General features: G+C 36.9%; 1 protein-coding gene across 7 annotated transcripts in view; it reads left to right on the top strand.

Moving 5' to 3' along the window:
* The window catches only part of LOC105465413 (HEAT repeat containing 5B), a 105,751-nt gene that overhangs the window by 7,984 nt on the left and 74,545 nt on the right, over positions 1 to 23,222 (top strand). For all 7 annotated transcript variants that reach the window (XR_011611618.1, XM_071076518.1, XM_071076517.1 and 4 more), the window contains 12 exons: positions 409 to 558; positions 3,452 to 3,623; positions 5,615 to 5,772; positions 7,038 to 7,287; positions 10,347 to 10,502; positions 11,279 to 11,529; positions 14,229 to 14,340; positions 15,519 to 15,671; positions 17,518 to 17,617; positions 18,017 to 18,126; positions 19,426 to 19,589; positions 20,286 to 20,461. Coding sequence is in view for 6 of the 7 variants with exons in the window: in XM_071076518.1 (XP_070932619.1) it covers positions 409 to 558; positions 3,452 to 3,623; positions 5,615 to 5,772; positions 7,038 to 7,287; positions 10,347 to 10,502; positions 11,279 to 11,529; positions 14,229 to 14,340; positions 15,519 to 15,671; positions 17,518 to 17,617; positions 18,017 to 18,126; positions 19,426 to 19,589; positions 20,286 to 20,461 (1,952 nt within the window). In the remaining variant the exon portion in view is untranslated. The remainder of the gene's footprint in view (positions 1 to 408; positions 559 to 3,451; positions 3,624 to 5,614; positions 5,773 to 7,037; positions 7,288 to 10,346; positions 10,503 to 11,278; positions 11,530 to 14,228; positions 14,341 to 15,518; positions 15,672 to 17,517; positions 17,618 to 18,016; positions 18,127 to 19,425; positions 19,590 to 20,285; positions 20,462 to 23,222) is intronic.

Genomic DNA, 23,222 nt, shown 5'->3' with positions numbered 1-23,222 from the left:
TTGTTTTCTGCTTCCTCTTTTGGATGGTTTATATATTTTTTTCTTAACTATTTTATACTTAATATTTTATATTCTGAAAATATTTTATATTCTGAAAGTTTGGGTCGTTGAGATATATTGAAGCTTTTGAGTCTGTCTTCATGTTCTCAGTATATTGTATGTACTTCAGTAAGTCATAGAAACATTGGAATATATTTACTTATCACCTAATTTTTAAGAAAGATAATATTTAATGGAATATTCTTACTTTCCAGGATACTTAATTTTATTGTACTTTTCATTATTTACTGTTTATAATTTGGAGGTAAGACCATTAGACCCAAAGAACTTTTGTCTTGGCATGTTCTTGTTTAAATATGGAATTTATTTTACAAAATCTTTTTTTTTTTTTTTCCTATACATGTCTAGTCTCAAGGGCGAAGTGAAATCTTAATGAGTCTGCAGAAAGTTCTAAGTGGCCTGGGTGGTGCAGCAGCTTCCTCTCATCGTGATATTTATAAGAATGCCAGGTCTCTCTTGACTGATAGGTCAATGGCTGTTCGATGTGCAGTGGCCAAGGTTAGTACTTGACCATTTTAGAATACTGCTCCTTATCCTTCTTGTTCTTAAACAGTCAGTGATTTTTTTTCTTTTAAAATTTTAAATTATGTTTTGTGTTCCAATGGATTAAATTTTCTAGAATTATATAATAGTATCACATCATGAGATATACTTTTGTGCATATGTGTATTCTGGCTTCTTTTGCTTAGTATAATTATTTTGAAATTCATTTATGTTGTATATGTATCTATAGTTCATTCCTTTTTGTTGCTGAGTAGTATTTCCTTGTATGGATATGTCACATTGGTTTGTTCACTCACCTGTTATAAACATTTGAGTTGCTTCCAGTTTTGATTATTATAAAAAAAGCTTCTGTGAACATCTGTATATAAGTTTTTGCATGAACATATGCTTTCATTTCTCTTCGGCACATACCTAGGGATGGAAGAGCTGGTTCATAGGGCAGATTTAGTTTACCGTTCAGATAACTACAAAACAGTTTTCCAAGGTACTTGTGCCATTTTACATCTCTGCTAGCAGTGTATGAGAATTTCACTTCCTCCATGTCATCACCATTGTTTGTTACTGACAGTCTTTTTAATTTAAGCCATTCTAATGGATACATATCTCATTGTATCTCATATCTCAATGGTATCTCATTGTGGCTTTAATTTGCATTTCCCTAATGATGAATGATAAGCATATCTTCAGGTGCTTGTTTGCCATCCATATCTTCTTTGAAGAAGGGTGTGCTCAATCTTTTGTCCATTGTTTTATAGGGTTGTTTTGTAATTACTGACTTTTGAGAGTGTTTTTTAGGTTCTTTACATATTCCTTTATCAGATACGTGATTTACAAATATTTTCCCAATCGGTGGCCTGTCTCTTTATTCTCTAAATAGTGCCTTATAAGGAAAAGACATTTTGAATTTCATCCAATGTATCTGTTTTTCTTATATGAATTGTGCTTTTGGTGTTGTATCTAAGGAAACATTTTGTAAACCAGGGTTTGTCCTGTGTTTCCTTCTAGAGGTTTTATAGTTTTATACTTAGATATATGATCCATTTTGAGTTAATTTTTGTATATGGTGCAAGGTTGGAATCAAATTTTTTTGTTTTTTGTTTTCAATATGGATATCCACTTCTTCCAGTGCCATTTTGAAAAGCCTGTCTTTTCTTCACTAAACTCCCTTTGCTCCCTTTGTTGAAAATCAGTTGTGTGTGTATGTATAGGTATAATTTTGGACTCTATTCTGTTTTATTGATCCATTTGTCTATCTTGATGCCAACAACACTTTTCTTCATGACTGTACCTTTATAATAAGTCTTGAAATCAGGTGCTGTTAGTCCTCCAACTTTGTTCTTTTTCAAAATTGTTTTGCCTAGTCTAGGTTTGTCAGTGTCTACAAAAAGACCATGCTGGGATTTTGATTCAGGTTGCACTGAATTTGGAGAGAATTGCCATCCTAACAATATTAAGTCTTCCACCCTATGAAAGTACGTGATATATCTCTCCATTTATTTTGGTCTTTAATTTCTCTTAGCAACATCTTGTAATGTTAAATGTACAGATCTTGACAGAATACAAATAAGCCTGGGAAAATATGAATAAAATCATGAATTATATCAATGTCAACATCTAGGCTGGCGTGGTGGCTCACACCTGTAATCCCAGCACTTTGGGAGGCCAAGACGGAAGGATCACCTGAGGTCAGGAGTTTGAGACCAACCTGGCCAACATGGCAAAACCCCATCTCTACTAAAAATACAAAAATTAGCCAGGCGTGGTGACATGTGCCTGTCAAATCATTTTTCAGCATCTATTGAGATAATGATTTGATTTTTCTTTTTTAGTTTGCTAATGTGTTGAATAACATTGATTAGTTTTAGAATTTTAACCAATATTGCATTCTTAAGATAAACCTCACTTGGTCATGATATATTATCCTTATATATTATTTTATTAATGTTGCTAGAAGTTTGTTTAGAAATGTGTATCTGTGTTCATATGGGATATGGATATGTAGTTTCTTTTTCATGTAGTGTCTTTGTTAGGTTTCAGCGTCAGGGTGATATTGGCATTATAGGATTAGTTGGAAAGTTCCCTTCAATATTCTGGAAGAGTTTGTATAGAATTGGTATTATTTCTTACCTGAACATTTTGTTGAATTCACTGGTGTAGCCATCTCCTAGAGTTTTTTTTGAGGGAAAGATTTTGAAGTACAGAATCAAATTTTAACATAGATACTGGGCTATTCAGGTTATCTGTTTCTTCTTGAGAAAATTGTCTATTTCCTCTAAGTTGTCAACTTTATTGGCATAAAGTTGTTCACATATTCTAACTTTTTAAAACATGTTGAATCTGTAGTGATTTGACCTCTCTCATTTCTAATTTTGGTAATTTGTATTTTTACTGTTTTGTTTTTCCTCATCAGCCTGACTAGAGATTTATCAAATTTATTACTCTTCTTAAAGAAGCAGCTTTGGTTTCATTTCTATTATTTTTCAGTTTCCTAGTCATTAATTTCCTTTATTATTTCCTTTTTCGGCTTACTTTGTGTTGAATTTGCTCTCTTTCATCTAGTTTTTTAAGGGTGAAGCTGAGGTTATTGATTTGAGACCGTTCTTCTTTTCTAATGTGGTAGTTTAGTGTTACATGTTTCTTCCTAACTGGAAACTCTCTCAAAGCAGTAGGCTGGGACAATTGTAGGGTTCATCTTGTTTTTTCCTCATCTCTTAAGGATACCTTAAAATGCTTCATTGCCTGAGGTCCAGTGTCTTGAAAACTTGTTTCATTTATTTTGTCGAGTGTTTTGGTTATCTCAAGAGAGGCGGTGAGTCTGGTTCTTGCTCTTCCATATCTGGAATCAGATGTTGTAGGATGTTATTTACTTTTTTGTTTTTAATTCCAGTGTCTACTAGAACTACAGAATGAAGCTGTATTTATGTGGACTGCTGAACTAGAAAATATAGCCACTCTCTGCTTTAAGGCTTTGGAAAACTCAAATTATGGGGTACGAGTGGCAGTGTCTAAACTTTTAGGAACAGTCATGGCCACAGCTTTAATGCCAAAACAGGCAACAGGTATTGTGTTTGCCCTTGATTTAGACCATAACAAACCTAATTAGTTATTACATATAGACAGGTCACTGTAATGGATTTAAATTTTTAAGTATCTTTGTCTACTTTTTCATAAAATGAAAGAACCTGGCTGGGCGCGGTGGCTCACAGCTGTAATCCCAGCACTTTTGGGAGGCCAAGACGGTTGGATCACGAGGTCAGGAGTTCAACACTAGCCTGGCCAAGATGCTGAAACCCTGTCTCTACTAAAAATACAAAAATTGGCCAGGCGCAGTGGCTCACGCCTGTAATCCCTGCACTTTGGGAGGCCGAGGCAGGTGGATCACAAGGTCAGGAGATCGAGACCATCCTGGCTAACTCGTGAAACCCCATCTCTACTAAAAATACAAAAAATTAGCTGGGCGTGGTGGCGGGCGCCTGTAGTCACAGCTACTTGGGAGGCTGAGGCAGGAAAATGGCATGAACCCGGGAAGCGGAGCTTGCAGTGAGCCGAGATCGTGCCACTGCACTACAGCCTGGGCAACAGAGCTAGACTCCATCTCAAAAAAAAAAAAAAAAATTAGCCGGGCATGGTGGTACGCACCTGTAATCCCAGCTACTCAGGAGGCTGAGGCAGGAGAATCCCATGAACCTGGGCAGCAGAGGTTGCAGTGAGCCGAGATCGCACCACTGCACTCCAGCCTGGGTGACAGAGCCAGACTCCATCTCAAAAAATTAAAAAAAAAAAAAAAACCCAAATGGCATTTTCCTTGATATAGTCACATTTTTTGTGATGATAATGTACAGGATATCTAGAAATTATGCTGGACATACAAGCATATAAGATTTATGAAATGATTTTGGATAATGTATAAAGTACTGGAATCTGGCACTTTATTTGCTATTTATTTTCAGTCTCTGATGAGTAGATCCCCGTTTGTACCACAGTATTAATTTTTAATTTTTCCTGATTATCATTATAAACAGAATCAGAGGCAGCATTGAGTTTTCAAATTACTCTTGCTTTGCTTCACAGTTCCGTAGAGATATCTCAGGGGTGCCTGTGAGCAGATGCTGAGTGAACCTTGCCCCGGTCTTGTCCTCACCTCTACCCCACCTCTGTATCATAGAAACAGAACCAGATGTTTTAGGTTCAAGTCCTGTCTCTTGTATTTATTAACTGTGAAACCCTATTTCACTTCTCTGAGCTTTGATTTCTTCATCTTTAATGATAATTATTTCAGTAGATTATGATGATGATGTAATGTTTTGAAGTGCTGACTACGTGCTGGGCACTGAATTACGTGTATTACAAAATTTATTCCTCCTAAAAGCCCTGTGAATTATATGTACTGTTGTTATTACTGTTTTATAGATGAGGAAATAGAGACTTAGAGAGATTCTGTAACTAATTTTCTAAAAACTGTTCTGTGTCAGAAATGAAATTCATGTCCCGGGCAGCCAAATACCAAAGCTTGCATTCTTAGCCATGAGCTTTATACCTCCTTTACAAAATTTTTGTGAGGATTGCATTTGCTACTGTATGTGGAAGGACTTCATAAAATATGAAACTCTATACCAGGGATGCTGATTCAGTTGCATTCCCAGTAACATTTTAATCTATTGGTAACTGCTGTATAGAAAGCAGTGTGATGAGAAAAGTTTTTTGTGTCCACCTCAGGTGGGAATGAGAAATGAGATCAGTTAGTAGTATCTGCTGTGGGTACGCTTTGTCCTTATTGTGTTACGCACAGTATTGTCATTATTATTAGACTGTTTTGCATAGATTTATTGAATTGCTTTTATTTCTAGCTCTTTCCATTTTTCTGAGCATTTGTTGCTTTGGAATTGAATTCAGGTTTACAAGTACATTGAAAGTTTTAAGAAAAAAATTATAAGGATACTAAACCATTTCCCCATTGTAGTAACATATCCTTAAAAATAATTACTTGAATTATTAAGCTAGAGTGCCGCAGAAATATATTTGCTCATACTTTTATTTTTCTTCCTGAAAGTAATGCGTCAGAATGTGAAGCGAGCAACATTTGATGAAGTCTTAGAGCTCATGGCCACAGGATTTCTGCGTGGTGGGTCAGGTTTCTTAAAGAGCGGTGGAGAAATGTTAAAAGTTGGAGGGTCCGTTAATCGTGAAGTGAGAGTTGGAGTTACACAGGTTTGTAACACATATGTGTAAAATAATTTTGGCTGGGTGTGGTGGCTCATGCCTGTAATCCTAGCACTTTGGGAGGCTAAGGTGGGCGATAGCCTGAGGTCAGGAGTTTGAGACCAGCCTGACTAATATGATGAAACCCTGTCTCTACTAAAAATACCAAAAAATTAGCCAGGCATGGTGGCGCACACCTGTAGTCCCAGCTTCTCACGGGGCTGAGGTAGGAGGATCACATCAGCCAGGGAAGTGGAGGTTGCAGTGAGCCAAGATCATGCCACTGCACTCTAGCCTGGGTGACAGAGGGAGACTCCGTCTCAAAAACAAACAAAAAAAGATTTTGTTCATATCACTTATGAAACTTCATGGAAGACTGTTATGAAGTAACAGCTCACAGAGAGATTTTTAATATTGTCTGGTTTCTTTCGAAATATTTCTTTTACCAAATAAATGAGTTACATTCAAATTCCAAATTACATGCTTATATGGAAATTGAGTAGATATTTAATGATACATAAATAAATCTATGTCTACTATATTTGTGTAAATATCTTTAAAGTTCCTATGTTTTGCTTAACAGAAAATCAGATATAAAATAACTCAGTTTTCATTGAAACTATATTCAGGTAGCTTGAGCATTTAGATTTTAATATTCTCCAACAACCCTGTACCTAAAAATATTGGTTAATGCTTTGATTGGATTTTCTGTCAGTGTTTAGTCACCAATGTAATTATAAGATTATATCTGACTTGGAATTATAATTTCAAATAGCAACACCAGATACGAGGTTATGGTTAATGATCTAATAATACTTAACACCTAATAAGATGAAATGGTGATCATAGTCAAAATCGTGACTGTACCTTGATCCCGGAACAAGTATAACATATTAGTAAACAATGTTTTAACTTACAGAGAAAGTCGTAAGTAAGATTTTATAGCTCTTTAGGATGTTAAGGTTTTCTTGTTTCTGTAACCTGTTACCTTCCCGATCACTGGGGTAAATTCAGCTTCCCTTCCCTCTCACTGCTGTCCCTTTGTGTTCTTCATGAAGTTGTTATCTTAAGAACTGTTTTTTAGTCAAAGATACTTCACTAATAATTCCTATTCCGGAAGTAGTAAAAAGATCTCGAGTTTAAATTTTCTCTGTTTTAGTCTCAAATATAATTTATTCTGCATGCTGTTATCATTTATTTTTGTAGTTGCTTTATCTTTGATTTCTGTTCAGTGATGTAAGTATATCTGAAGTTGTCCCTTCCTCTATTTACAGGCGTACGTTGTTTTTGTGACAACATTGGGTGGTCAGTGGTTGGAGCGCAGCTTTGCCACGTTCCTGTCCCATGTACTTGATCTGGTTTCCCATCCTCGGGCAACACAAACACATGTGGAGGCTGTGTATTCAAGACGATGTGTTTCCTTTATCCTAAGAGCTACTGTGGGCAGTTTGCTAGGTGAAAAAGCCCAGATTGCAGCTGCCAAAGAAATCTGCCAAGCTATTGGAAAACAAATGAAAGCCGTAGGTAAGAATTGGTATCATTGTGTGTGTTGATTACCTTAGTCATTTAGTTCTTTATTATTATTCTTAATAAATATCAATAGGACTGATTAGTTTATCTTTCTGTGTGTTTTCATGCTTATTTTTATTGACTACTCTTATTTGATATTAAAATCACATAATTACAGTGAAATAGAGTTTTTAAAGATTTGGGTGGCATTTTGGTAAGATTGTGTTTTCTGTTTTATTTCTAGCACCTTTGCTGGTTTTATAACTTTCCTGGCATGCAGCAGCACATTGGTTGCTGTCTTCAAAGAATAATATATTGTGATCTTTCTGCTTTTAGAGCCTGTTATTTTATAAACATATATTTTTATTGTTTCTTTTCCTCCCCTCATAGGCTTAATATGAAAACTTAGAGAGGAACAATTACAGATGGTTATTAGCCCCCATAAGATGCACTGTGAAACCTCAGTTATACATAATTACAAGAATTCTTTTCTAAAAAGTATCAATTTTATAAATTTTTCAATTTAACAAATAGTTACTGAGTGAGATTTGCAGAGCAGTAATTCGGGGTTTCAATAATGAATGAGATAAAGTTTCTGCCTTCATGGAGCTTTTAATCCAGTTATAAGCTAAATATAAAAGCAAGGGCTGGGCGCGGTGGCTCAAGCCTGTAATCCCAGCACTTTGGGAGGCCGAGACGGGCGGATCACGAGGTCAGGAGATCGAGACCATCCTGGCTGACACGGTGAAACCCCGTCTCTACTAAAAAATACAAAAAACGAGCCGGGCGCAGTGGCGGGCGCCTGTAGTCCCAGCTACTCGGGAGGCTGAGGCAGGAGAATGGCATGAACCCGGGAGGTGGAGCTTGCAGTGAGCTGAGACCCGGCCACTGCACTCCAGCCTGGGCGGCAGAGCGAGACTCCGTCTCAAAAAAAAATAAAAAATAAAAAAATAAAAGCAAGGCAAAATATAAATTCTAAAAGACAGTTTAGTTTTTTCACTATTAGAAGTATATACTAACTTTAATAAGGCAAATTATATTGCCTAATAGAGGTCTTTTGGAATAAGGATTTAATGAATAAATATCATCAATAATTTATTTTTCAGATATATATGTATTAAATGTTTTATAAAATTAGTGGAAAAAACACATAAATAGTTGTAGTTTTTGTTGTTGATAATGGCTTACTTAGTAAACTAGTTTTATTTTTTATTTTATATTATTTTATTTGAGACAGAGTGTAGCTCTGCTGCCCAGGCTGGAGTGCAGTTGTGCGATCTCAGCTCACTACAACCTCCACCTCCTGGGTTCAAATTATTCTCCTGCCTCACCCTCCTGAGTAGCTGTGATTACAGGCATGTGCCACCACATACCCTGCTAATTTTTGTATTTTTAGTAGAAACAGGGTTTCACCACATTGGCCAGGCTGGTCTTGAACTCCTGACCTCAAGTGATACACCTGCCTTGGCCTCCCAGAGTGCTGGGAGTACAGGTATGAGCCACCATGCCCAGCCAGTAAACTAGTTTTAAATGTATAGAGCTAACTGAAAATTTATGAATTGTGAATTAAAGAGTGTTTAATGAGATATCATTCCTTAGATATGCTAAAATAGTCATCTATCTTAGATTCACAACTTAAAGAATAATTTGCACATTGATTCACTGAGGAAATGTTTAGTGCACAAAATAGTGGGAGTAAAATAGCAAGCCAGATGCATACAGCACCTGTCCACAGGGAGCTTAAACTTAGCAGTCAAAAGCTAGAGTTTATGCTTTTCCAAGTCCAGAAATACCTAAAAACAAAAGAGTTATTTGGCCAGGCATGGTGGCTCATGCCTGTAATCCCAGCACTTTGGGAGGCCAAGATGGGTCAATCACTTGAGGCCAGGAGTTCTTCGAGAACAGCCTGCCCAACATGGTGAAACCCTGTCTCTACTAAAAAATACAAAAATTAGTTGGGCATGGTAGTATACACCTATAGTCCCAGCTGCTCAGGAGGCTGAGGTGGGAGGATTGCTTGAACCCAGGAGGCAGAGGTTGTAGTCAGCTGAGATGGCACCACTACACTCCAGCTTGGGCAACAGAGCAAGGCTCTGTCTCAAAAAAAAAAAAAAAAATTTAATTACAGTCCTCAATTTATTAATCTGTTATATCCTATTATTCTGTATTAAGTATTTTATAGTCTGTTAAGTCATAATGATACAAAAAAGAAAGTTTTACTATCATTTAAAGGTTCTTAATGTTAAGGTCATAAATTCGTTATTTGATTTTTTTTTTAAGTCCTGAAAGCAGAATTAAATACAATGATACGTACTGGGGATTTGTGGGCCAGAATGTATTCTCAATTAGTAATTTGGCAAGGGATCTTTAATTGTCTCTTGTCAAACACATTTCAATTCTAGGGGAAGCTAAAAGGTTGGGGTAGCGGGCAGCAAGGCTAATGGAACTTTCAGAAGCATTCCAGTAAGAAGTTCTTAAGTCATTTTCCTTATAGATCCATTTTCTGGTCAGTAATTTGACAGATACCTCCAATATATTGGAACACTTAAAGTAGCAATGGTAATAAAGTAATAATAGCTGCTAACATTTATTGAATGTGTATTATGGGCAGCATTGTGTTAAATTCTTTATATGCACTGACTTTTTAATCATCACAGTACCATTTGAAATAGGCGTGTAAGCCCGTTAACAGATAAGGAAATTGGGACAGAAAAGTTGAATATCTTGCCCAACGTCACATAACTAATAAAACTAGTGGAATTGGGATTTGAACCCGAGTCTTGTTTCTGCAGTATCTGTGCTTTTATACAAACTGGATTGCTGCCGCTCACTAAAATTAGGTTGTATTCCTGGAAGCAAAGGTATATCTCAGTGTATATTTTAGCATTATCATAAAGCCATTAAACAGTGTTTTTAAGTCACTTCAGTGTTTAGTTCTACAAGTTTTCCACTGAGAAATAACTGCATAGTTTTTAACACTGAGACATCAACTGGTATGGCTAAAATCATAAATTGTGTAGACCAAAAAAACCATTCAGTTCTCCTATGTCAAAGACATGATTTTGTGTTTCCAGAAGCAGTAGTGAATGACACAAGTGGGGAAAACAAATCTGGTGCAGCAGACATTGCAGCAAGCCAGCATGTGATGGTCTGTGCCCTCCAGGAACTCGGGAGCCTGGTGCAGAGCTTGAATGCCACCGCATCCCCTCTTATTCAAGAAGCATCTATAGGTTTGATATTCAGTTACTTCCTAGCATGTTTCTTTCACTTTTTTCAGTCATAAGTGTGATTGATATTTAATTCCTGATTAGTTGCTTATTATCATCATCAGCACTTCAGATCATCAGGTTTTACTTAAATTAAGATTCACTGTGATAGGCTGGGCGCGGTGGCTCATGCCTGTAATCCTAGCACTTTGGGAGGCCCTGGTGGGCGGATCACTTGAGATCAGGAGTTCGAGACCATCCTGGTCAACGTGGTGAAGGTCTGTCTCTACTAAAAATACAGAAATTAGCCAGGTGTGGTGACATGTGCCTGTAATCTTCTTGGGAGGCTGAGGCAGGAGAATTGCTTGAGCCCAGGAGGCATAGGTTGCAGTGAGCCAAGATCGTGCCACTGCACTCCAGCCTGGGGGACAGAGCGAGTCTCAAAAAAAAAAAGATTCCTTGTAAAGAATATTGAATTAAATGGTTAAATAAAGTTTTGGAACAGAAATCAAAAGCAATCGTGGTAGATTTTAAATAAAAATTGACTAAAATTTGTTGAAGACTTCTATTAAATTTTACATCAACATTGGATATAATTGTACTATGTTCTTCATAGAAAACGTTCCTTTGAAGTACTCTACTATTTATGAATAATATATGTAGTTTTAGGCAAAGTTATGGATCTATATGGGTGAAATCATGGTGATTGTGATTTCAGTTATTGTTTTTTAGGTAGTCTTTGAGTTTCTGAAATAATTTGGCTTCATTAAAGAGTAATATTTTGAGTATTTCTTTTTTAGGGCTTTTGGAGATTGTGACTTCAGTGCTTCTTCATCCAAGCATGGCTGCCCGACTTGCTGCTGCGTGGTGTTTGCGCTGTGTGGCTGTGGCGTTACCTTTCCAGCTGACACCATTTCTAGACAGGTGTGCAGAGCGGCTCAACAACTTGAAGACCTCACCAGAAGCTGTTAGTGGATATAGTTTTGCAATGGCTGCTTTGTTAGGTGGAGTACATCAGTGTCCTTTGGGCATTCCTCATGCCAAAGGAAAGGTATGACGGAGATCCTAGATATGTGAATGTTGTCACATGGGCTTTGGTCTTCATAGGAATGCTGCTGTGTTTGATGTTGAATGGGATGGTCAAATAACAGTTTTACTATGTTAATGTAAAACATAGTGTTCTTACTATAGGGTTAGCAGACCCTAATTATAATTTGGTATTTAATTCTGATGTAAGGATAATAGATTTTGTCTAAGTATAGTAACATGTTATAATTTATTTTAGAGGGAAAGAATAAAAAACAGCCTAGGCAACATAGTGAGACCCCTTCATTATAAAAAATTAAAATTAAAGTTAGCCAAGCTTCATGGTCCTAGCTGCTGGGGAGGATGGGTTGGAAGGATCACTTGAGCCCAGGAGTTTGAGGTTACAGTGAGCTATGAACATGCCACTGTCCTCCAGCCTGGATGACAGACCGAGACCTACACTGTCTCTAAAAAAAAAAAACCCAACCTTATACTAATATAGTAATTATTTGAAAGTCAGAGCTTTTCTTTCAGCTTTTAGAAATAAAAGTTCACATTGCTATATATTCAAAGATGTTAGGAGAATATGCTATTGTCATATTTAGCATTTTGATAATGTTTAATAAAAACTGAGTCGTTTTAATAAATCATGGCTGGACATGGTGGCTCATGCCTGTAATCCCAGCACTTTGAGAGGCTGAGGCAGGTGGATCATTTGAGGTCGGGAGTTTGACACCGGCCTGGCTGACATGGTGAAACCTTGTCTCTACTAAAAATACAGAAAAATTAGCCAGGCATTGTGGCCCATGCCTGTAATCCCAGCTACTTGGGAGGCTGAGGCAAGAGAATCGCTTGAACCCAGTAGGCGGAGGTTGCAGTGAGCTGAGATTGCGCTACTGCACTCCAGCCTGAGTGACAGAGTAAGACTCCGTCTCAAAAAATAAAATAAAAATATGAGTAGCTTTTTTTTTCTGCTTTCTTTATATTACTATCATGGTTTTCTTCTCAGTAATCTTAAGTGTTTATATAAATATTATGTGAAACTTTACATAGGCAGATTGGGGCTAGAGTTTTAAATTTTTATTTTTTTTCCGAGACATTAAGCCCAGGTCCATTCATAGGAGTTGCATAGCTACCAATGAAATCCAGACTTCGCTCTCACTTTGTCAAACAGTTGCTTCCTCATTCTTCTCATTTTCCTTAGACTTTCTGTCTTCCCCACACCTCGCATCTTCCTCACACCACTTTCATATTTTACATTTGCCCAGAGATCCTTAGGGACTACCCAGTACTCAGAGAGTAAAATATAATCTCCTTTGTCTGATAAACTGCTGTTTTATAATTTGACTTCATTCTGTCTGTTCATTCTAATTTCCTGTTGCTCTGATTAGACTAGTTATCTTGCTTCCTTCTCTGGCCTTTTTCAACTTAGAAGCCTTTGCTTTGCTAACCCCGTAGAGTTTCATCTCCCCGCTTATTCAGCTGTACCAAATTTAAGTCTATACTAGCCATTCCGTGTGGATATTAATACAGCAAAGCACTCAGAACAGGTCTAACCCATGTGGCCACTAAATAAATGCTATCATTATTGGCACTATTATTCCACATTCAAAGATTTGTTGAACTCCTATTATGCATCTCCCATTGAGCTAACCTTGCCTGGGCATGGTGGCTCAGACCTGTAACCCAATGCCTAGGGAGGCTGAGGCTGGAGGATCACTTTAGGTCAGAAGTTTGAGACCAACCTGGGAAACATAGCAAGACCCTCTCATACAAAAAAATAAAAAATGAAATTTTTAAAATTAGCCAAATATGTTGGCATACACTTGTAGTCCTAGCTACTCAGGAGGCTGAGGTAGGAGGATCCCTTGAGCCCAGGAATTCCACGTTACACCGAGCTATGATTGTGCCACTGCACCCCAGCCTGGGTGACAGAGTGAGACCCTGTCTCTAAAAACCAAACAAATAAGTAAGCTAATCTTTTGGAGCTTACCGTCTTAGAAGACACAGGAAAAATGAGAAGTGGATTTGTCGCATGATGAAATGACAAAAGTAGTAGCACAGATGCTATGTTAACTTATTTTATCCTTGCAAGGCTGAGATAGGCATTCCTATTATTTCTGTTTTTACCAGTGATGGAACTAAGTTGTTCTAGATGAGAATGCGAGTAAATGGCAGAGATGGCATTTGCCCTGGAGCTTGTCCTTAACTACTACACTGTTCTGGGTCTCTTCAGAGTCATCATTTCAGTCAAGACTGACCAGGTCTTGATGTCTTCAAAACATGCTAATAACGTGAAAGGAGAAAGTCTTCTTTTGTGTGTGTGTGGTTTTTTTTTTGTTTTGGAGACGGAGTCTCACTCTGTCACCCAGGCTGGAGTGTAGTAGTGCGATCTCAGCTCACTGCAACCTCTGCCTCCCCAGTTCCAACAATTCTCCTGCCTCATCCTCCCGCAGAGCTTGGACTACAGGTGCCCGCCACCATGCCCAGCTAATTTTTTTGTATTTTTTAGTAGAGACAGGGTTTCACCGTGTTGCCCAGGCTGGTTTTGAACTCCTGAGCTCAGGCAATCCGCCTGCCTCAGCCTCCCAAAGTGCTAGGATTACAGTCATGAGCCACCGCGCCTGGCCAACAACTTCTTTTAAGTAAAGTATGCTAGTTATCTGTGTCGTTATTTAATTTGACTTCTTTGAATTAAAATCCAATTCTAAACTTTTCTTGCAGATGGTAGTTAGTATTGCTGAAGATCTTTTACGAACTGCTGCCCAAAATAGCAGGCTATCTTTACAGCGCACCCAAGCTGGCTGGCTTTTACTTGGAGCACTTATGACTTTAGGTATAATTATATTTGAGTAGGATTTTGTCACACTATAACCGTCAGTAGCCTGTAAAGTAAATTTAATTGAAAAGTATTAAACTTCACATTCTAGATTTTCATTGAAGTTGTAAAAATGGTAAAGATGTTTTCCTCGTCATTTGCTAGTAGATTTCTCTTTTTGGTAATTAGTGCTTAAGTACATTTAGTGAGAAAGTTGTTAGCGAAGTTTCACCTTTACCATCAGAATAACCGTTGTCTACCTGATGAGTTTAGTGTTTAAAAGAGGTGAAAATATGAGGAAAAATGCCATCCCCTAAGTGAAAACCAGCAATGTGATTTTAGTAGAGTGGTAAAGTCACATTTAATTGGTGTTGGTATTTTCTGGGGTAACGCTCAATGTGTTTCACTCTTAAGTAGTATGACAAATCGGCAATACAGGTAAAATTTAACTTGTACATAGTACAAAAATACCTGTTATTGTGATGGCCTATGTTCACATTTTAGTTCATATGTTTAGCTGCTGCTGTAAAAAGTGTGTGTATATGTGTACTACAAAGTTATGATACAGATCTAAGCATCTGTCTATTGGAAATTATAGTTTGACCACCTTTTCTTTTCTGAAGAAAATAAAAAATTGCAACTCATTTCCAGGAGTTTATGTTAAGTGTTAGGTTAAATGAGTTATTTAGCAATGTAAATATAGATTCCTAGGTCTGAATATATTGCTTCTCCATGAAACTAAATTGGCCATGTAAATTACCCCCAAAACTGAGGAATATGTATATGTATGTGTGTGGGAGTGGGTGTATCTGTTTATATACATATATATATATATGAAAAAGACCTCATAGAATGTGTCCCAGATATATTTTATTGATAATATGCAATCCACCATTCTCAATATAGTTGGGTAATCCTTTAAAAATTGCTTTTTGTGTATTTTATGTTTGGATTCTGAAAGTATTGATAGTTAAAGGTGAACTTTGTTATGCTTTGATCTATATTTTAATCAGTGAATGAAGTTTGAAAATAATGTAATTTTAGAGATAAAAATAGCGTGAAATGACAAATACTATTAAATATCAGTATTTTACTCTATTTTCGTCTCTAAAGTTACATAAAGTTTGTGTTGGGCTCATTTTCCCTGACACCTGTTTGTCAGGTTTGTTACATTATATTTTCATTTTCTTGGTTAGGACCATCTGTCGTTCGTTACCATCTGCCCAAGATGTTGTTATTGTGGCGAAATGTTTTCCCACGTTCCTTAAAGGAATTGGAAGCTGAGAAGGCCCGAGGCGATTCTTTTACCTGGCAGGTAACTTTGGAAGGTCGTGCTGGAGCCCTATGTGGTAAGAACTGAAAGGATTGTACTTTCACAATATTAGGATATTACTAAAATATTTGTAAAGTAAAAGAAACTAGGTAATGATAAATTCATAGGCTTTTAGATTTAAAAAGAAGCTTTATAAATGATCCACTTCAGTTTGCTAATTTTGTAATAAAAATGAAACCGAGACTCTGAAAAAGTGTTTAGACCTGGTGGTTAGACAGGAACTAGAACCCAGTCCTTTGATTCCCACTTGTTGCTATCTTACCTGTCAAAGAAGCACTGAGTCACCATGTGGGGGGAAGAAAAAACCCCAATAGCTATTTTAAAGAAAAAGAGGCCGGGCGTGGTGGCTCAAGCCTGTAATCCCAGCACTTTGGGAGGCCGAGACGGGCGGATCACGAGGTCAGGAGATCGAGACCATCCTGGCTAACACGGTGAAACCCCGTCTCTACTAAAAAATACAAAAAACTAGCCAGGCGAGGTGGCAGGCGTCTGTAGTCCCAGCTACTCGGGAGGCTGAGGCAGGAGAATGGCGTAAACCCGGGAGGCGGAGCTTGCAGTGAGCTAAGATCCGGCCACTGCACTCCAGCCTGGGCGACAGAGCGAGACTCTGTCTCAAAAAAAAAAAGAAAAGAAAAAGAAAAAGAAAAAGAAACTCAGAATTACCAAAGTGATTGCATTTGCAGTTAGTCTTTTCATAATGGAGAAACAGCTGTTTTTTTACATCCTTATCAAATCTCCAAACCTTAATATGTTGTTCAGATGTCAACATCACAAAAATTACAGATACAGTTGTTTTTGTCTGGGAGTTACAGGAAACACTCAGGTTTTGTTTCATTTGAGAACTAGAATGACATTGGATGTCCTAGTTCTTTTTTAGTTTATCTCAGGGTGAAAAGTACTTCTTTTCCCAAACTGGGAGAGAGATACACGTTTAACCACAAGAGCAGCCAGGCTAGGGGGCACCTTTACTCACACATCTAGGAGGTGTTTTAGTCTTGGCTCTATTGCTAAAGGGCCAATAAAAATATTCTTTTCTCACTGGACCATTTTTGTTTGTATACGTATATATTTACATAAATATATGTAAAAATTCAAAATGCGAAAATATATGTAGTGGCTGGGTGTGGTGGCTCATGCCTGTAATCCCAGCACTTTGAGAGGCCGAGGCAGGTGGATCACTCTCAGGAGTTCTAGACCAGCCTGACCAATATGGTGAAACCCCATCTCTACTAAAGATGCAAAAATTAGCCAGGTGTGGTGGTGGCCACCTGTAGTCCCAGCTACTCGGGAGACTGAGACAGGAGAATTGCTTGAACCTGGGACACGGAGGTTGCAGTAACATGGAGGTTGTAGTGAGCCAAGATCCCGCCACTGCACTCCAGCCTGGGTGAGAGTGAGACTCCGTCTCAAAAAATATATATATATATGTGTATGTATACACACACACACACACACACATACGTATCTGTAAAAATTGCAAAAATATATGTAATATATGTAAAAATTCATGTAAATTTTAAGGCACTGTTTATACACATAAATGTATATGTGTATAAACAGTGCCTTAAAATTTCTTTCTTTGTAGTCATCTGAGTTCCTATGGGATTATAGTCCTCTGATTTCTACCCACAGAAATCTCTCCAACCAGTACCTTCTCTTCCTCCATTTTTCTGTCCACCTTTTTTCTAGCCTTTTCCATGATTTTTCTTTGTAGTTGTTGCAAGTTTTTCTTTTGGTTCGACGTGGTTTCAGAACCTTGTATGTTGTAATAATTAAATATTATAACTGCCTTTATATTTATACAATTTTGTAAATTCATGTTCACAAAAGCTACTACAAATCTGTCCTTTTAAACATTTTAGCCATGAGGAGCTTTGTTGCACATTGTCCTGAGCTCCTAACCGAAGATGTGATTCGAAAATTGATGACCCCTATTGAATGTGCCATGACCATGATGTCACAGTAAGTAAGCAATTAGGACAAGTTCACATCCTATTTTATATATTAAATATATAACAAATTATATATATAAAATATATAACACATTATATATAATCAAATATATATTAAATATATATATTATAGTTCTCAGCCATATTTTGTGCTTTCTTCTAGAATCATCTAGGAAACATATACAACTTTATTTTTATAATATAACTTTACAAATTGCAGCAATGGTATGGACTGAAATACAGTTGTATCTTAAAGTGTTTTTGTTACAGTGAAGATCACAACATAAGCTAAAATGAAAATGTTTACTTATCAGTGTACTTTGGCAGTACACTGATACATTGCTAAAAAAAATGTATAAGTAATACTTATTCTGGTAAGCCAATACCAACTATGTTTTTGATATTTTAGCATTCCATCTGTAATTAAAGCCCATGGAGCTCATCTGAAAGCCAGTGCTGCAATGGTCCGTTTAAGACTTTATGATATCTTGGCTTTGTTACCTCCAAAAACGTATGAAGGTAAATTAAACATTTGTGGTATCTGATAAAAATTTTTCTTTACAGTTCTTCACTCTGTTATAGAGTCTGACCAAGGCTCTCCCGTGGACTTACTTTGCAAAGGAAGGTCACCGTTTTATTTTTCTTCATGTAGAGTAGCTAACGCTTGTTGACTGCTTACTGTGTTCTGGGTCTCGTTTTTAGCCCTTTGCATGTATTAGCTTCTTTGACTCTTGCAACTTATGAGGCCATTAGTCCTGTTTTATAGATGAAGAATCTCAGATTGAGAGACTTAAAGAAACTTAACTTACCCAAGACTTACAGGTAGTTAAGTGGCAGAGCTTGGATTCAAATCTAGCTGGTTTATCTTCAAAGTATGCACTTTTTTTTTTTTGAGACGGAGTCTCGCTCTGTCGCCCAGGCTGGAGTGCAGTGGCCGGATCTTAGCTCACTGCAAGCTCCACCTCCCGGGTTTACACCATTCTCCTGCCTCAGCCTCCCGAGTAGCTGGGACTACAGTCACCCGCCACCTCGCCCGGCTAGTTTTTTGTATTTTTTTAGTAGACACGGGGTTTCACCGTGTTAGCCAGGATGGTCTCGATCTCCTGACCTCGTGATCCGCCCGTCTCGGCCTCCCAAAGTGCTGGGATTACAGGCTTGAGCCACCGCCCCCGGCCCAAAGTATGCACTTTTAATGCTTCATATATATTGTAATATAGCCAATATGCTTCCTATATATTGTAATATAGCCAATAATTCAAGGATCTGGAGGGAGAAATCAAATATTATATAAAATATTAATAGTAAATAAACCATTGATTTCTTTCTGGTATCATCATGCCCAGGAATTTTGGTGTGCTGTGGTTCATTGTTTATACATTACTGGGCAATAAATAGTAAATAATCATCATATCATATTTAATATATTTAAAATAAAGTATCTTTTTTGTGTGTGTGTTTGAGACAGGGTCTTGCTGTGTTGCAGAGGTTTGTCTCAATCTCTTAGGCTCAAGCAATCCTCCCGCCTCAGCCTGCTGAGTAGCTGGGACTACAAGCATGCTATGGCACGTGCCTCTCTTTCCTCTATTTGAGTTTTTTGGTTATTTTAAATAATTTGGGCAAAAAGACACAATACAGTATATGAAAGGAAGTACCATTATTGTATATTAAAACCAGCATTTAAATATAGATTTTTTTAAGAAGAGAACAAATACCTAATTATTTTATTCCTGTTGAACATGTTGCAGCTCTTTGTGGGCAATGATTATAATTTTCACAAAAATTATTCTTTTTAATCTGATCTGAAGTTCTGTTTTTTAGGATCTTTTAATGCACTTCTTAGAGAACTGGTAGCGGAATTCACTTTGACTGACAACTCAGCCAACACAACTACTTCCCTCCTCAGATCCCTCTGCCATTATGATGATAGTGTTCTTCTTGGTTCTTGGCTTCAGGAGACTGATCATAAATCCATTGAGGACCAGGTAATAAGCCATACAGGGAAATGAAATACTTAATCTGAAACAATGGTCCTATTACACATTGTCACTTAAAAAGAAAATAGTGTATAGAAAGGTTTAATCCCCATTTAGTGTTCTTAGACACTTAAAGATGGCATCCTGGTGGTAGTGAAAAAAGTTAAACAGGAAGAGTTAGAATTTGGAAAATTGTCTTTATTTAATATTCTTTGTATTTAGATACCTTGTGGTGGCTGTGATAAAGATCAGTTTTAATTGGCTTTTTGGTTTTTGGTATTTTGTTTTGTTTTAGTTTTGTTTTGGGACAGGTTGGAAAGGAATAAGTTAGTAGGTTGAAGATTTAGAACTTTTGCCCACTGAATATATTATTTCTTATGTACTTTTTAAAAAGAGTGGTTAAAGCCCCATTTAAAATAACTGTTTGTGGGATTAAGTTCTTGCTTATATTGTTCACGCAATAAGGTGGGTAGTGTAAACATGTTTTCAAATGAATAAAGCTTTTCTTAAAATTGTAGAAAATGTTACTGATGATTTTTTAATGACCAAATTAACGTTTTGGTCTGTTTTCAAATGTTCGGATCCAATCATTCTTTTTTTGTTGCCTTTTCTCCTTTTTCCTCTGCTGTAATCCTCATTCCTAATGTTTAATAAGTAGATTTCCTAAAGTAGATTTTGAAGAATTTTTATTTCACTCTTTTGCAGCTCCAGCCAAACAGTGCATCAGGAAGTGGGGCTCTGGAACATGATCCTTCCTCCATTTATTTACGGATCCCTGCTGGAGAAGCAGTACCTGGTCCCCTCCCTCTCGGAGTCTCAGTCATTGATGCCTCTGTGGCCCTTTTTGGTGTAGTGTTTCCTCATGTTTCTTATAAACACCGGTTAGTATAAAGTCAGTCAGGTAATTTTTGTTAAATATTATATTAAATAAAGAGTAGATTTTCTCATCCCAGTTAACTCTGCAGTAAAGTGAGTTATTATAATACTTAAACAGTACTCTTACAGATTTACTAACATAAGTGACACATACATGATGAAAAAAATTGCACGCAAATTCCATATAATTTGAGACTGTATGTAAGATTTGACCCTGTGAACTAGCATCTGATATCCGTTGCATTGTGGACTGTGTATTCCTTAACAAAATTTTCACTATATATGCTAGAAATGACAACTATTGGCCAAAAAAATGCATTATAATAGTTCGTTTGATAGTTCATAAGTAGGTCTTGACTATACCTTTAATTAAGGATGTCAATTTGCTAAGTCTGTTGACTTTGTTGTTGAAGAAGTAAATGGGTGAAAATTCCACTCCCTAATAGCATTTGTGAGATGATTCAAGTCTAGAACTTGGAAACTAACATAATTGGTTCTTTTTGTAATAGAAGCATTTTGGTTTGCTATATTCTATATCCACAGACACTATTCCTAGCTTTAGTAGGCAGTTTGCATATTGTGATTTTCCCAAAAGGAAAACAGAAATGAATTAATACAAGACCATCACAGATAACTTAAAAGCTTTACAAAATTAAAATGCGTTAGAAATATTGTTGGGTCTGGTGTAGTGGCTTATGTCTGCAATCCCAGCACTTTGGGAGGCTGAGGCAAGAGAATTGCTTGAGGCCAGGAGTTTGAGACCAGCCTGGGAAACATAGTGAGACACTCATCTCTACAAAAATTACAAAATAAAAATGTTTTTAATATGTAGGTTACTTGATTAATTGCTTTTTAATTTGAGGAGAAAAAATATATCTTTAAATATGTAGGTTACTTGATTAATTTCTTTTTCATTTGAGGAGAAAAAAGTTTAAATATGAAACTTTACCCTACCCGAATATCTTTAAGAACATTTGGTTGCCACATAAATGTTAAATGATGTTAAAGGTGGAAGAATCTTATAAAGCATCTATTTTAACATTTTGGTTTTAAATCTTAAGGAACTCCATATCTAAGAGTTTTTGGTTTACCCAAGGTTATACAACTAGCTATGAAAGTTATAGCTGAAATCCAGGATTATCTTAATTCTATATGATTGCTTTTATAGAATAAGATGAAGTATAAATAAATAAATTCTATTAAAAATATAAACATAATAAATAACGTAAATATCCAACAGTAGGTTAAGTGAATAAATAATAGAAAGTCCATTTGTGTAGAGACAATGTTTTGATAGAAGATGCTCATGATACAATGTAAATTAAAAAGGTAAAAAGCTAGAAGTGATCCTACTTTGGTTTTTAACCAGCAGGCTGTGCAGCTTAACATATTTACTGCTGTTCTTAGTGCACTAAAGGTACTTACTTACTTTTAAAAGTTTTTTAAAGCACATCAAAATGTGCATGTATACACTTACATCTGAATCTATATCTTCATGTGAGTTTTGAAGAATGCTTTGACCTGAGACCTGTGGACTATTGTAAATTGAGCTTTAAATCCATAATTACAGCGACCTCAGGGAGATTTTATTACCAACTTTAGGTCATAATTGTCTTAGTACTAAATCCAACTTCCTTGGATTCTTTTGTTTCACATCATTTCTTTTTAGAAGAATACTCTCTCACTCTCTTTTTATCAAAATCTTCTGAAATGGGCCGCTCCCACCTGTAATCCCAGCACTTCAGGAGGCCAAGGTGGGCAGATCACCTGAGGTCAGAAGTTCGAGACCAGTCTGGCCAACATGGTGAAATCCTGTCTCTACTAAAAATACAAAATTAGCTGGATGTAGAGGCAAACACCTGTAGTCCCAGCTACTCAGGAGGCTGAGGCAGGAGAATCATTTGAGCCCAGGAGGCAGAGGTTGCAGGGAGGCAAGATTATACCATTGCACTCCAGCCTGGGCAACAGGAGGGAAACTCAGTCTCCAAGAAAAAAACAAAAAAAAAAGACTGGGCGTGGTGGCTCACACCCAGCACTTTGGGAGGCCAAGGTGCTCAGCGCGGATCACCTGAGGTCAGGAGTTCGAGACCAGCCTGAGCAACGTGGAGAAACCCGGTCTCTACTAAAAATACAAAATTAGCCAGACGTGGTGGCACATGCCTGTAATCCCAGCTGCTCAGGAGGCTGAGGCAGGAGAATTGCTTGAACCTGGGAGGTGGAGATTGTGGTGAACCAAGATCGTGCCATTGCACTCCAGCCTGGGCAATAAGAGCGAAACTTCATCTCAAAAGAAAAAGAGAGAAAAATCATCTAAGATGGCCATGGAATTTTTTTTTTTATAAACCGATTCTTTTTTTGTGTTAATGCAAAGAACAATTCACTTCTGGTTTTTTACATTTTAAAAAGTTAGCCAAAGCTTAATCTTTTTTGAACTTTCTTGAAAGCTTTGGAGGCTAGGACATGAGGTACTATTCTCTCTAAGAGTATTTTTAAAAAAGGAAAAAGAATTATACTACATTAAAAATTTTCTAACTTAAAAATCTTCCACAGAGATACATAATTAATGATTGTTATCTGTACAAGAAACCTTGAGCATCTACTAGATGCCAGGCGCTTTGTTGGACACTGCTAATGTCCAACATTATGGACATTATGACCTTATTTTTGTTGGACACTGCTGTTAATGTCCAACATAATAATTATGACCTTATTTTGTTAATTGAAACTTAATATCTAGTTTTTTGTCTTGTTCCATTTAATAACCGC

Source organism: Macaca nemestrina, chromosome 13 (genome assembly GCF_043159975.1).
Source record: "Macaca nemestrina isolate mMacNem1 chromosome 13, mMacNem.hap1, whole genome shotgun sequence".
Classification (NCBI taxonomy): Eukaryota; Metazoa; Chordata; class Mammalia; order Primates; family Cercopithecidae; genus Macaca; species Macaca nemestrina.
This window is presented reverse-complemented; position numbering and strand designations above follow the sequence as displayed.